Source organism: Dipodomys ordii, unplaced genomic scaffold (genome assembly GCF_000151885.1).
Source record: "Dipodomys ordii isolate 6190 unplaced genomic scaffold, Dord_2.0 Scaffold35, whole genome shotgun sequence".
Classification (NCBI taxonomy): Eukaryota; Metazoa; Chordata; class Mammalia; order Rodentia; family Heteromyidae; genus Dipodomys; species Dipodomys ordii.
In genome coordinates this window covers 4991638-5007177 of record NW_012267251.1, presented here as the reverse complement: position 1 = coordinate 5007177, position 15540 = coordinate 4991638, and the positions used below count along the sequence as shown (strand labels likewise).

The 15540-nt window shown below is 40.7% G+C and overlaps 1 protein-coding gene across 1 annotated transcript in view; it reads right to left on the bottom strand.

Annotated features, from left to right (window-relative positions):
• Positions 1 to 13454, bottom strand: part of Crb1 (crumbs family member 1, photoreceptor morphogenesis associated) — a 144524-nt gene extending 131070 nt beyond the window's left edge. The window contains 2 exon segments of the mRNA XM_013017298.1: positions 7236 to 7368; positions 13427 to 13454. Coding sequence (XP_012872752.1) covers positions 7236 to 7368; positions 13427 to 13454 — 161 coding nt within the window.
• Positions 13455 to 15540: the final 2086 nt, after the last annotated feature.

Here is a 15540-nt window from a genome sequence, read left to right as displayed (position 1 = left end):
TTAAGATAATTGTCTAAATTCAGTTAGTAATCACTAATGGGTTCTAGAAGATTGAATGACTCTGAAAATTCTTTGAAGTTATTCAAATAACCCTACCAAAAGTTTTGTCAAACGACCTATCACTTATACATCCTCACTATGGCTTTGAATATGAATTGAAATAATTTCTCTAGATGTGACAATTACATTGAAAATATTCAGTTTATCACCAAAGTTATAATAGACTCAGGAAATAGAGCTGCAAATCATTTTATAATTTGTGGTTGCTTAAATGGTACTTTCCTTAAGGCCTTTTAAAGAGATTTATACCACAGTCCTAATTATAAAGTACTCTTATTATTTAAAATAGCCCCCAAATAATAGGCTACAGGAGAGTCTTTTTTTGGGAGGGGGTGTCCGGTCATGGGCCTGAACTCTGGGCCTGGGCGCCATCCCTCAGCTCTTCAGCTCAAGGCTAGCACTCTACCACTTGAGCCACAGCGCCACTTCTGGCTTTTTTTTCTGCTTATGTGGTGCTGAGGAATCGAACCCAGGGCCTCATGCATGCAAGGCAAGCGCTCTACCACTGAGCCACCTTCCCAGCCCAGCTACAGGAGAGTCTTGCACCGATAAAGTTCTCCTTGAATATGTGCAAAGACAAAAACAGCTCCTTTTGAAATGATTAAAATTCACCTGAGCCCATGCTTTCAGATTAATTTTGCAGTCTTATGAAGCAAGCATGAAAACAATCGGGAGAATGTAGCAACAAATTCATTGCAACTGCAAGGAAGAAGGGGAAGTGACCACCTACTCAGAGCAGGAAGTGAGGGCCACTTCCTGAACTCTGCTTTCCTATCCTTTGTATCACCTGCCTTTCATCAAAGGACACAAAAGGTGCTGGGCATCAGACAGGTGACATATACAGTGTCCCTCTAAGAACACAGCGTGAAGCCAGCGATGAATCTTTTCTCTTACAGTTAAGGATATTATCTTCAAAGTGCACATGTAAAATAAACTAGTATGATATTAATGTCAATCAGTATGAAACTAATAATTGAAATTTCCCTCACACTTGTGAGCTGTGAGGCAAGAGCTACAACCTTAATACATTATCCTCCAGGGGGTCAGCCTGTGTCCAGTTCAGAGCACAGATTCCAGATCCAAACCACCAAGTTCAAGTCCCCGATCAGCCGCTCCCTCGTGTATAGCATTGGGCAAATTAATAAATCCCTGTGCCTCTGGTTTATCATCTATAAAAGGGATTTAACATTAAACTTTATGTGAGGTGGTTAGGCATGAAGGTGGGAATAATACTCAAAAAATCATATTGACCAACGGTTTATACTAAACAGTCCTGTTGAGAGAAATGATCAAATTATTCTTAGGATTCCTAGCATCATAACGTAGTGGATGCCTAGGGAAGATCTGTTGTGCAATTCCAACCGCCTGCATTAGAAATGGAGAACTTGTGAAAATCATGGGCTCCTAGGATTGAGTGCGTATGCACTAACCATGCATGGATGGACTTAGAGGCTACATCTTACAAGGGCATGCACCACAGTGGACTGCTTTGCTTGTACAATGTAAATGATCATAGTAGGATCTCTCTTAAAGGGTTTCAGTAAGAATTAAATGGAACATAATATATACACAAATATATTGTTTAATATAGTCATTTTATCATTTGATTATCATTATTTATTTGATGGCATCACAGGATTTATTTTCCACTCTAGGTGATAAGTGGGAGAAAGATGGCGGCATCAGGTTTAGGAAAATTTAAAGACACGTTTTTTAAAAAAAAAAAGAAACAGTCTCAACTATGCTAGCTATGGAGGTATGTGGTACACAACACTCAGGCAGCTATGAGGACTGCAACTTCAAAAAGTCTTGGCTAAGTGGCGCTGTAGCTCAAGTGGTAAAGCGCTCGCCTTGATCTGAAGAGCTGAGGGACAGCGTCCAGGCCCAGAGTTCAAGCCCCACGACCGACCAAAAAGTCTTGGCCAGGGCTGGGAAGGTGGCTCAGTGGTAGAGTGCTTGCCTTGCATGCATAAGGCCCTGGGTTTGATTCCTCACCACCACATAAGCAAAAAAAGCTGAAAGTGACACTGTGGCTCAAGTGGTAGAGTGCTAGCCTTGAGCTGAAGAGCTGACGGACAGCGCCCAGGCCCAGAGTTCAGGCCCCATAACCAACAACAACAAAAAATTCTTAGCCACATAATGCATGAATTCAAGTCCAGACTGAGCTGTAAAGTGAGACCTTGTCAATAAATATGCAAGTGAATAAATGAATGTATGTTTGGGGTAGAAAGGCGATATTGATATAATGACAACAAATATATCAAGGTAAATAAAAGTCTGCCTGCTTAAAAATGGAACAAGAGTGTGGGGTCTGAGTCAGACAGGAGGGACAGGGAAAGGATGGAATGGGAGACACTGATCAGGATGCATTTTACAGGTGTCTCGACATGTTGAATTGAAATCTCTTGGTAGGACTGTTTAAATATAATAACTAAAAATAAACAAGTCACAACAGGGCTTCATGTTTACTTTTCCAAGCTACTAAAATATGGTGCTAGAATGTAATCAAAAAATTACAACGTATTCATTTAGAATTCATCAATGAAATTGCCCACTCAAAGATAAGAGAAAGCAAATCTAGGAGCGTAATTATCCATCATTGTGATGGTACCTCTAATGTATGTCATTTACGAGTTCCATATTGATCACCTCAAAAGCAAACTGCAGCAAACTCCAGGGTTATTTTCTTTTTTAAAAATACATCTTGTATTAAAATGTCAAAATACTCTGCTACACCATAGGCCACTGTGCCACCATATCTTTAGTTTATGTTTCATTTCTTCTCTCCCCTTCCCTCACACCTGCATATGCTGGCAGAATACATCTGTTACTCACTTTAGAGGACCGTGGAGCCCATTTCAAGTTTCCAAGAGAGTAAGAAACAACTTTTGGACAAATACATTTTTCAACAATATTCCTGTATGTGTGTGTTTCATTATTCATTTGTTTCAAAGTTTACTTATCTTTGGCCCTCTGTCCATAACATCTCGTTGGGCAGATATCTACCTCACATCTGACACGTGTTCGGTTGTAAACACTACAAGAACGATCTCTCTGCGGTAGCCAAAGAAACTGGCCTAGTTGACACAACCCTGGGAATGAGCGCCAGGTTGTCTTGTCCAATGGCAGCTGCTCTAGGCTGTGCCTTATTGATATTCAGATCCAACAGACACAAATCACATCGCCCCTTTGACAAGCACACTCTCTCTGTGTCTTCCTGTGAAACATGTTCAATAGCTACCGTCCTTCACGATCACCCAGCAGTGGCCATTTGCTCCCATCTGATTTCCCGTACTGCTGAACAGCTGACAAGATTGTCCCAGAAACACTGGCAACAGTTTGTGGCAAACTCTCTCCGCATTTATGAGATGGTAGCATATGACAATAGATATCCATTCCTCTGACAAAAGAGATACTTTGGGGATCGTTGAGACAGCAAAGGCTGCAATACAGAATTCTTTAGAAGTGAGGACAAAAATGTAAGAGGTGGGAATAAAATGTGATACAGCTCATGAAGAACTTCCTTTGCAAAGAAAGCGATTATAAAGTGTTAATTCTGTTTTCTAGAAGCATACACACACACACACACATATAACAACAACAACAACAAAATACCTTATTTTCTACAGCTCTTGTCCTTCTGCTCATCTCTAAATGGGTGGGGAAACAGGTTTCCCAACTTAAAATACTTGCTGAAATCAAAAAGGCATACCACAGGTTGCCACAATGACTGAGATCACGGATTCATTTAATACAGGACACCTGATGACACCAAAAAGCAGCAAATACTTCTGTGCAAGGCACTGTATTTCACAGAACATGCAACCTTAGGAACTATTCACAAAACAATATAATAAGCCAATAAAAGAGTTCAATGGACACAAAAGGCTTACTCTTTTTGGAGATGAGCAGGAAGACACTGAAGTAGAAGATGAGACGGGAGTAGATTTTCGGAAGTGCCATTGTCTTACTCAGAGAACATTCTTGAAGCAGTCGTAATGCTCCCAGTCCAGTTCTCAACTCAGAAGGGAACAGGTGTCTCGCCCACCCCAGGGGCCAACTCTGTTCACCCCTCTTCCAGCTCCTGAACAGACTTACTCTAAAGGCAGTGTGTGCTCTTACCCTCTTACAGGGAAGATGAGGTGATTTTTCAAATCTGGAGCAGATTTTCCCAGGCTGGACTGGATTCATCCCTCACCCCCAGGCCTTCTGGACTTGACAAAACATCTCAGAAGGACCTGCTCTCGGTTGGGTCCTTCACTTGCTCCTTTGGATGCTGGTTTTGGAACACAGTTATGATGAGCTAGTGACTTTTGATCCTATCTTGTGTGTTTATGTTCATCTATAGATCATGAGTCACATTTTTATGCTTCTAAACCTACTCTCACAACTCCCTTAGATTCCTGTTGCTGATAAGGCAGTTCAAGAGAGATGAAAATGAAGTTTCCCAGATAAAATGGGCAGCATTGTAGAGATCTGAGCATTGTTTCCCCCACACACAAAATCATAGCCATTTTTAAACCCTGAGCATGATATTATTTCTTCTAGGAAATCTCATTTTTGCTTTATCATCATTGGTCAAGACAAATGTTTGTTTATTAAATTATACTGATTTTTTAATACCACATATTTCAAATTAAATTGTTTGAGTCCTAAAGGTTATAGTATCCTTGGAAACTTTGTGGAAATTTCTAATAGTTAAAATTAGATTGCTTTATTATCTGATTGGTATTACTACTATAACATGGTCTCTTCCTATTATTAAGAACATGACTTTAAATGTAATGACTTATTTTATGTATATTTAAACACACATATAACATACATATATACATATGTGTGTCTGTGAGTTCAGGATTCTGGAACTGATGAGAGAGATTTAGATTAGAAATACAAATCTTTGGAAGTGACAGAGAGCTAGCCTTAAGAAAAAAGCCCGGGGACAGTACCTAAACCTTGAGTTTAAGCCCCAGAACTTGCACAAAAGAAAAAATACAAATCTTTGGGGACTGGATATGTTGTCCAATGTCAGAGCACTTACATGGTATACTAATATATTTTATATATACATATATAAATTAACATTATCTGTTAATATGTCTATACAAAGATTAACAAATGAGAGTTGTTATACATGTATCACGAAGATTACATCTACTGTATATAATTTGCACTGTTTCAGTACAAACACAGTCAGATCTACAAGACTGAGCCTTCGGTGGGCAGTTTCTTTGTGACTGTAGCTGAGCATCTGGAAGGAAGCAGTTGATTGACAGGCAGAGGAGTCCAAGTTCCTCCCAAACCGGCAATCCAGACGCACTGAACTACGGATTCCTTCTGATAATCACTGAGGTTCATTTCCACTAAGGATGCATGCATTTGAAAAATATTGACACTAAATGAGTATTTTCTTTGACAGGATTCACATCAAAGAACAAGTAACAGGTTCCCTTCAGAAAATATGTATTGTAAGACTACTCAGCACCTTGTGTAACAGAGGCTAGCCAGAAGAACAGATGGGAATAGAATGGAGCCACGGCAGTACACCGTTAGGACAGAAACAAGAATGCACAGCTTCAGTGAGGTAATTCCATTCAGGAGAGTTAATTCCAGCATGTTTCCTGATTTTCAAAAGCCAGGTAAAGGGTGTCAGAATAGCCATGCAGCACCCCCCCACACACAAAACTACACCAAATGCAAAAATGGTAAGTCTCCAAAAGGACTTAACGGGGTGAGATTCAGGCAACCAAAAGGAGAAAATGCCCATGACAGACCTCAAGAAAAAGGTGCAAGGTTCTGGTAGCTCATGCTTATAATGAGATTGGGAGGATTGAGTTTTGAGACAAACTTGGGCAAAAAAGAAAAAGAAAGAAAAGAAAACACACACACACAATCTTCCATCTCCAATTAACCAGGGGAAGTTGAAGAGCTACTCTAAAGAACAGGGATTTCGGGGGGTGGGGGAAGCTCGGAAGGGATGTGAAGGGTAAACAAAGGAGGAGGCTGCAATGCTTGATAAGAAATGTACGCATTATCCTGCCCATGTAATTGTAACCCCTCTGTACAGTATGTTCACAAAAAAATAAAATTAAATTAAAAAAATAAAGAACAGGGATTAAAAGCTCAACTTTGATGTCATCCAATCCTGGGTTATAAACCTAGCTTTCTAACTTCACTAACTGACTAAATAGTTAATGAATATCAACCATCTATTGGGTGATTACAGGCAATCTCCAAGTTACAGAGATTGGACTTTCGATTTATCACTTTCTGGAGGTATGAAAGTGATAGGCACTCTGGAAAAACCATACTTTAAATTTTGACCTTCTCCTGACCTGGTAACAGTGAGAATGATGCCCTGTCATTCCCCTGGGCAGTGAAAGTGAGATGCACAATTGGACCCTCATACTCTGCACGTCTCTTCTGTGTACCGTGTGCCTAAGCTACGACGCTCTGTAACTTAGATGCAGTAATTTCTGACAGAGGGTAGTTTCGGCGTACTGTGGGCTTATCAGGACATGGCTTCATTGTAAGTCAACCATCACATGCACGTGAGATTGTGTGAGTTTACCATCTCTCTTTCGTGGGCAAGTATTGTTATGGATATTTTTAAGGGGTCTTGGATTGGTAGAAGAATTGACTGAGTCAGGAAGATAAGGGAAACAAAGGTTCACAGGATGCTGGTACAAGACCTGGCATCATGGCTGAGATGTTTAGTGCTGCTTTTGCTTCTGTCCCAGCTGCATCAATTTGGGGTGGGGAACAGGCTTTCAGGAGTAACTGGGGCTTTTGTTGATTGGCTATATCTCTTCTCTTTTTGTAGGCCCTGTTGACCAGCTAGCTCTATCCTGGACCATGATGCAAATATTATGTGTCCAACAAGTGCTGCCTTCCATCTGGTCCATTTCCCAAGATGGACTCCCTTCCTTGTTCCCCTTGCCCCCATTTGCATGCTTGCTGTACCTGCAGGCAGCTGCATCTTTGTGCTTCTCTGTCTGCCATGTCCTTTTAAGCTAGTCCCCCCCTCCACTAGTACCTTATTGGGGTCTTCTGTGAATACAAACCACTACCACTGTGATGAGAAGGGTGAGGGAAATGGACAGAAATGGTTCCATCCTGTTTCATGCCCAACCTGCTGTAAGCACTCTGTATGATGCATATAAAAGTTCACATACCTTTGTCCTTCTAAAGATGAGGGGACCAAAGTCCAGGGGAGCTGAGCAAATGGCACCATTATCTGTAGTTTGAGGGGGCAGTGCTGTGTCCGGGAGGCAGATAGCGTGTGTGCCCAGTTCACGATTTTCATCACTGCAAAGACAAAATGAAATGTGGACAGCGGTGTTACATCTGTATTCTGAATTTTCTGTGAATGGGGGTAGAAACTACACTTGATGGAAATTATTTAAAACCTGGAGTTGCAGGTGAGGCCCACAGGAACCAGAATGGATGGCAGATGGAAATTACTTCACTTGAAAAATCATTATGCAAGTCAGTGACCTTCCAAAGAGGCTGTACGAGGGATTTGAGGGGAGAGAAAAGCCATACCATATACAAAACACGTCTGAGTGTGTGTGCGCGCGCACACACACACACGTGTGGTAAAGAAGCAGGACTTTTTCTTTCTGAGGGGTATCTCAGCCTGCTGCTCCTCCCCTGGAAATTATGTCAAGCCACACACGTGATCCCAATGGAGGCTGGGTATAAAAGTATATTAGCTGGGCACCAATAGCTCACACCTAAAATCCTAGCTACTCAGGAGGCTGAGCCCTGAGGATCACAATTCACAGGCAGAAAAGCCCAGGCAGAAAAGTTCATGAGACTCTTATCTCCAATTAGACATCAAAAAAATCCAGAAGTATAGCTGTAGTTCAAGAAGTAGAGCACTAGTCTTAAGTAAAAAAAAAAAAAAAAAAAAGGTTAGAAACAACACCTATACCCTGTGTTCAAGCCCAAGGATTGGCACAAAACAAAACAAAACAAAACAAATGTAGTAAATTAGACAGAAATTGTTGCTATGATAATATCAGCAAACACCAGACTATGAAAATACCCCTTTGCTATAACTACACAGGTCCGATCTCTATATAGTAACGTGTGAAATTGTTGAAATATATAACTTGAAACAAACAAAAGGAAAATCTGGAAGAATTTTTTTAACTTTGAATCCTTAAGGCTTATGGATTGTAAAAAAATTTTACTTGATAATGACTTAAATCAAGGGAATTTTCATCTATCTTTGGGAATCTCATAGTCGACAGGTATGCAGACAATGCTAACTGAATTATCATTTAATCCTTACCTAATATCTTACTCATTTACCATCCATTTCAAAAACCTTAAAAACTAAAATTTTAATTATAATAATTGTAATAAATTATAACATTTAAGTCCTAATCCAAGTCTCCACTCCTCTAGGTTTGTACTTGACTCATTGATTTTCTCCTCTTTTGGTGTTTTCTCATAATTGCACTGTTTACTAAACAATTTAAAATAATAATAACCATATATATTAGGAAATATATATATATATATATATGTTAGGAAAAATTCAATACTCACCCCACCCTCTCCTTTTAAAATCAATACTGCAGTTTGAGCTCAGGGTCTTGTTCCTTCTAGTGTTCTCCTTTTTTTTTCTTTTGTGCCAGTACTGGGACTTAAACTCAGGGCCTAGGTGTTTTCTCTGGGTTTTTATTGCTCAAGGCTAGCCCTCTAGCACATGAGCCACAGCTCTTTAAATAAGAGTCTCACAGACTTTCCTACCTAAGCAGGATTTGAACCACAGTCCTCAGATCTCTAAGCTCAGTACTGTCTTGTGAGCCTACTAGTTTCCATTTTACAGAGAAGTTAAGTGAGACCAATAACTGCATAAACAATTAAGAAATTTCAAAATCAGATTTGTCTGACTCCAGACTTCATGCAGATGAATTTTGTGTTAGATAATTCTAATGGATGTATTCAATTTTTAAATTTCATAATAAATTAGTCATAAGTCTTCTGCATGTGGAAAATTGTCAGGACTCATTTTTGTCTTTCACAGAACCACACGTAACTCTACGAACTTAACCATCACTTACGAGACGCATTTACACGATGAGAACAGATTCTGTCCTAAAGCATCACTTGGGGAAACAGCCATTAAATACACATTTTAATGGAAATATGAAAAGGCCCTTCCAGCCTTATAATATGAAATTTTGATTGCTGTAAACACATAATTAGCATTACAGTGTCATGATATTTTAAACTAGGAAGATTTACAAGAATATATACCATTTTTAAGTTCCAGATACTTAATACAGAGTATCCTTTCCTGCTTACAGATTTAATACAGCCCAGAGCACCTACTCAGGGCCAATTACATTATTTTAGGCAGAGTCAGATGACAGAGGTTGTTCCAAATCTCCTAAGTTTAAACTTTCCTTAAACATGTGAAGGTCCCCTGAGCATTTTCTATTTTACAGACCAAACAAACTGATTTGGATAAGAAGCTAGCTGCCCTCTGGGGAGCTCCAGGAAGCAATGGTGTGTGATGCAGTTCTGCTTCCTTCTGATGAATTCCTCCACGGAGAACACGTTTTTCCTGCCTTGCCTGTGGTGGATACCACCGGGGAGCAATTCCACTGTCACTGATGAATGCTAGCTAGGTCAGACCTTGTCACAGCAAATGCAAGTCTTGTGATTAGTATTCTGTACCTTCTTACTAATGAACCTTCTAATCAGGAAATCTGTCTGTACTTATAAGCTTCTTCTAATTGTTAAGTGCCCTTGAAAGTTTAGTTAAGCTGGAAATAATTATTTTTTTTCTTCGCTCTTTGCATTGCGCTCTCCAAATTTAGTTCGAGATTTGCTGTGTATGGCTCTTAGGGAGGATCAGCATTGGTCAACATTATGACTCTGAAAACTTCTTTGTGCCATTCTGACAAGCAAACACAAGTGGCGAAATATTCGAAAACATTTAGAATCAAAATAGGAGGTATTTTCAAAACATTCAGATTTCTTTAGGAACACTGTGACAGTAGAAAATATAAACAAGTATCGGTAGCCGATTTTGCTGGAGAAAAAAATTTAACTGGAGAAAGTACTAACAAAAAAGGTCCTGTACTAACCAAAAAAAAAAAAAGAGTAACATTGCAGCCAGTGTTTAAAGAAACAGTTATCCCACACATCTGAGTTACTCTAAACACTGTGTATATTTTTAACTGTGCAAGGGTTTATTTACTGTGACCCCACATCACTTATATATTTATTGAATCTAAACCATTATTAATTATAAGGTACACTTTTATTTTGTATCTCACAAAGAAAAGGGGAGAGAGAGAGATAGAGGGAAGAAGAGAGAGAGAAAAAAACTGTGACAGGGGCTGGGAAGGTGCCTCAGTGGTAGAGTGCTTGCCTTGCGTGCATGAGGCTCTGGGTTTGATTCCTCAGCACCACATAAGCAGAAAAAGCCAGAAGTGGTGCTGTGGGTCAAGTGGTAGAGTGCTAGCCTTGAGCTGAAGACCTGAGGGACAGCGCCCAGGCCCAGAGTTCAGGTCCCAGGACCGACAAAACAAACAAACAAAACAAAACAAAAAAAGTGGCAGTTTCCTGATTAGAGGTCACCCATGTTACAAAGCAGGAAAATGATGAACAGTATCAGCATGGGTCTCTTGTAAATAAGCATGAAAGAAAAGTCTGGTAAAAGAGGGGCAGATTGAACCAGAAAGAGGCAGTTGTGAGAGGACAGGATCTAGGGGAAGTGACTTCTAAAAACATTGGTGATAGGTAAAGGGTAGAATGCATGAAGATGCACAGCAGAACACAGAACACCACACTCCCGTTGCATTCCTGGCCGCTCTCCTTACATTTCCATTTCTTAAAATGATCCTTGGTGTTAGGAAACTGAATCATAGGGGTATGAGAATTTAAAGAGGAGAAAGTGAACTCAACAGATCAAATCAAGTTTACTGGAAGTTGAAGAGGGACTCCACTTTGAACTGAGGATAGTCAGGAGACATGACACATGGCATAATGGTAGCAGGGGTGGAGGGATTTAGGGGGTTCAAATGGTAGGGGGCAGGGTCGCAGGTAGCTGAGGATTGAGGGCCTCCAGAGTGAGGTCTGGAAGGTTCTGGAACCTGGTTAAGTCCTCTGCCCCATCTACTTGTAGGAATTTTGGTGCTCATCACCTGGAAGGTGGGTGGGAAGGAAGTGGAATTTCACCTTTAGATGGAGATTCTCACTTTGGTCAAGCAGTCCTTGGACAATGATTCTTCTACTCTTTTTCTCAAGAGACTGGAACTAAAGGCATGAACCACCAGACTACACACTATTTATTAGTTTTATGTTTATAAAATTTACTCTTAGGCCATACATTACTACTGGGCATAAAGTCTAATAAATGCAAAGTAGTTTATATTGATATACAAATGTAAGTGAATGAATAGGGCACTAGAAAAAATCGTCAATATTTGTAATAAAAAAGATGGGACTGTATTTTCCTTCATCATGAATTAATGGCATATACTTTTGCAGTATTAATAGGAAGGAAACTCATATATGTTATCCATAAAGATATAACAAAAGAATATGATTTTGTTTAGTTTGTAAATAACTTGATCCTAAGTAAATCTTTAAAAATTTGTGCAATAATGCTCAAATTCAAATTCGTGCCATTAATTTTAAAGTTTATGAAGTCTGCTCAGTATTCTTTATTAGTATTTTGAAAAAACCGAGTCTGTGATATTTTTAAAACTATAGTCATTGAAAGAACTGTAAAAATATTAATATGCTGTCAAATTGCACCCTCCAGTGGAAAAATGTTTATCCATAAAAACTTAAGAGTGTATTTGTCTATATGTTTGCAGCTTTGATGTATTCAAATGAGTTTCTGCCCAAAAGTTTTAAAAATATAATTCTATGTTATGACCCAGACAAATGTATATCAGTCTGTTAGATATAACCAATAATACTTTCTGAGTCCCCAAGGTGTTGTTCTGAGTTTTCAACTTTATTATGTTAATAAGGCATTTAATATTGGACAAGTAAAAGAACTTCAAGAAAAAAATTTAGAAATCAAATCAGATTATAGGCTTATGTCTGTAACTGAATATTTTCTAGAACATCCTTAACTATTTACTTAATAAAAATGGTTTTACATATAGCATGCATCTCCTGGTGTTAAAGATGTTGATTTTTGTATTAATAACTTCTATTTATATTCCTTTGGTTAAACATTTGTGTTGGAAAGATCTATAGTTGCTTGATATTGGAACAGAAAATTTTAGAAATAGTTAAATTAAAACTGCAATGACATGTTCATCTCATAAACTGAAGAACAGATGAACAGAGAAAGAAAAATAAGTAGATCTGAGCCTAGACCAGATATCCCGATCAGCTGTAAGTGCTTATGAATTGATGTTTCCTTCCCTTACTATTTCTATGGCGATCAGTCAAAACAGTCTCATATACAGTCTCCATTAAAAAAATAAACAAAGATTTAAGTCCGCCTGGTGATAAAGGGAACCCATGTACACTACAAGCTTGGACCATGAAGATGGAGCCTTCAACAAGTGGAAGTCAAGAAATGCGTTTGTTTAAAAATTATCATCAGGGCTTCAGGGATGGTAGTCCATACTTATAATCCAGTACTCAGGAGGCTGAACTAGGGAAATGGCAAGACCCAAGTTCATTTGGGCTACATAAAAAGACCACACATTAAAAAAAATCAAGCAAATGTTTCATTCCACTTCAAAATAACAATATGTATGATATTTCAGAGTAAAAACTGTTAACGACCATTGGTACAGTTTTTGTTTTTCAGAAAGAGCTGCAAGAATGTCCACATCTCTTGTTTTCCAGTCCAGTTTGACAAGTGTGAAAGCTGACACTGGCAGATAGGGTTTGTTGGAACACTGACCTGAATCCAAAACCGAACTCAGTATTGCAGCCCTGTTCTGTGGGTACTGAAGCCAACAACTGCTCTGCCTTCCATTTCTTATGATTCAATATCACACCACGGAACAAAAGCCCAGGTAGAACTGAAGCCTCCTCTCTTAAGTCTCCTCTCTCCTAGAAATTCCTCCCTTTGGCTTCTTTCTCTCTACTGCAATACAGCCTCTAGATATCTCTTTTCTTCTAACTATAACTCTAAGTCTTCCCTTTCCTCACCTTCTCCACTCCAAGCCAAAGCTGAGTATGACAGTCCAACTATAACTACGTTATCTTTATCCTTACCATCTCTTGAGAGGATTTACAGGCTTCTTCCTCCTAGAGAATTATACTAAGAAATAAATCTTTCTCCCTATAGAAGCACTTTGCAAAATATTCACTGTCCCTGACAAATCAAACTAGCTCTTCTCAAAAGAAAGCAGACAATATTTACTTCGGTTTCCTAAATCTCTTGTTGCCATGGTCTAATTCTGGCATGCATTGGTGGTCCCCTTCTTTGGTCTTGTCTGGAAGAAGCCCAGCTCCACAATTACAAGGCAAGCAAGGTTTGTTCTCACCCCTCAAGTGCCTTCTCCATCCAAATTTAATGTCTAGTGTTACTGGTTCCATGTTTTAGTCTTCTAAATTCCTCATTTTTGCTCTTGCCAATTCATTTCATTGGTTTATAATCCTTTTATTTTACTTCTAATTATTCTAAAAAAGCACAGAGGAGGAACATTAAACATTTTACTCTGATTTATGTTTGTGCTTTATTATAGTACTATTTTGTTCTGTTTTATTTTGTTCTCAGACAAGTCTTGCTATGTAATCTAGGATGACCTGCTCAGGTTGGCCTCAAACTTATGATCCTTCTGCCTCAGTCTCTCAGGTTCTGGGCTTACATATGAGCATCACCACACTTGACTATTACTGATCTGGTGTGTGTGTGCTGGTACTTAGGCTTGAACTCATGGCATTGACTGAGCTTTTTTTTTTTCCACTCAATACTGGTGCTAAATCACTTGAGTCATACCTCCACTCCAGCTTTTTGGTGGTCAGTTGGAGATAAAGAGTCTCACAGACTTTTCTGTTCAGGCTGGCTTGAAACTGGGATCCTCAGATCTCAGCCTTTGAGTAGCTAAGATTGCAAGCAGGTCACCAGTGCCCAGCTTTCCAAAGTATATTTGCAATGTTTTGAAAAAATGCTAATTTAAATGGTCACATTCATAGTACAAAGTACTTTTTCCATGGATATCCAAATAAATGGAGAACATTTTCATATCCAGAAATAAACTTGTGAAAGGGTGTGTTAAAAGATCGTAAGATGGTAACCGATCAGCAAAAGGAAGACACTGGGAATTTTTAGGTGTAGAGCTTCCCTTTCTTCCTTGTCTGCCTCTTTGCTTATGGGCCCTCATCTTTCCGGCTACTAACAAATGCTTGTGGCTTTTTACTGATGTGGATATCCTAGTAGGAATGCACTGTGATTGAGAAAATTTTGCAGTACTTAATTTCTACTCTTCTGATTGCTGGTGGATTATTCAGAATCTTCCAGAGAAACAGAATCGTGAGATGGAGAAGTATAACAAAAGACAGATTTGATTCCCTTGCAGGAATTATCACACGATGGCAGGGAAGAAGGGTCAAAAAGACGCTGCGGCTGGAAAGTTAAGTAGGAGTTTACAGTCCAGATGAGAATGCTTCAGGGCTGAATACTCAGGCACGATTGTCAAGCTGAAGCCTTAGGCCTTCAACTAGTAGTAAGAGGTGCATCCTCGCTAGCGATCTACATAGTCTACGGATTTGCCTATTGACTGCATCTAAAGCACGTCTTCATGGAGGCTTCCAGAAGGCTGTCTGATCATCCTCTGCGCCCCCGACCCGTTCTTCCGCTGGGATCCCCACGGGGAGGTGTGGCGTGAGCGTGGACGGGCAGAGGGCAGGGCCTCCCTGGTCCCCGGCTGTCAGGCCGGGGTGTGTGCAGTCGGGGCGCGGGGTCGCTCCGCTGCGGGGTGCTCTGTTCAGACCAGCCATGCCGGCCCAGCACCAGCTCCCGAACCTTCCTCGGGTGCCGGCGTCCTTCCCCCCTTTTCTTCACTTACTAGCTGGAAATCTGCACGTCGCTTTCCTGCTTTCTGTGCATAGTTAACGAAAGAAAGGACCGCAGACTTTCAGCAGCACTCGCAGGGAGCCACCGGTCCGCCCCGCGTCCCGCGTCCCGCAGGTGTGCGGGCCGCGGCCGGCCCCGGCTTCCCGAGCCACACCGGCCAAGTGGGACGCCCGGGTGCCGTGGCCGCGGGCCCCTGCTTCTCAGCCCCACCACCTCCATCATCTCCCCCGCCCTCCATCACCTCAGCCCCCCTCTCCCCCCACCCCACCACCGTGGACCACCGGAAAAACCCGGAGCTGCGGATGTCAGGAGTGAGCGGGGATTCCGCGCGCGCGCTCGAGGGAAACCGCGCATGCGTCAAGAAGACACACGCCTGCGCACCGTGCGTAGGGCTCCCGGAGCGCGCGCCGGGCTCCTTGGGCGCACGCGCGCCGGGTTTTTCCCTAGGGGCGGCCGCG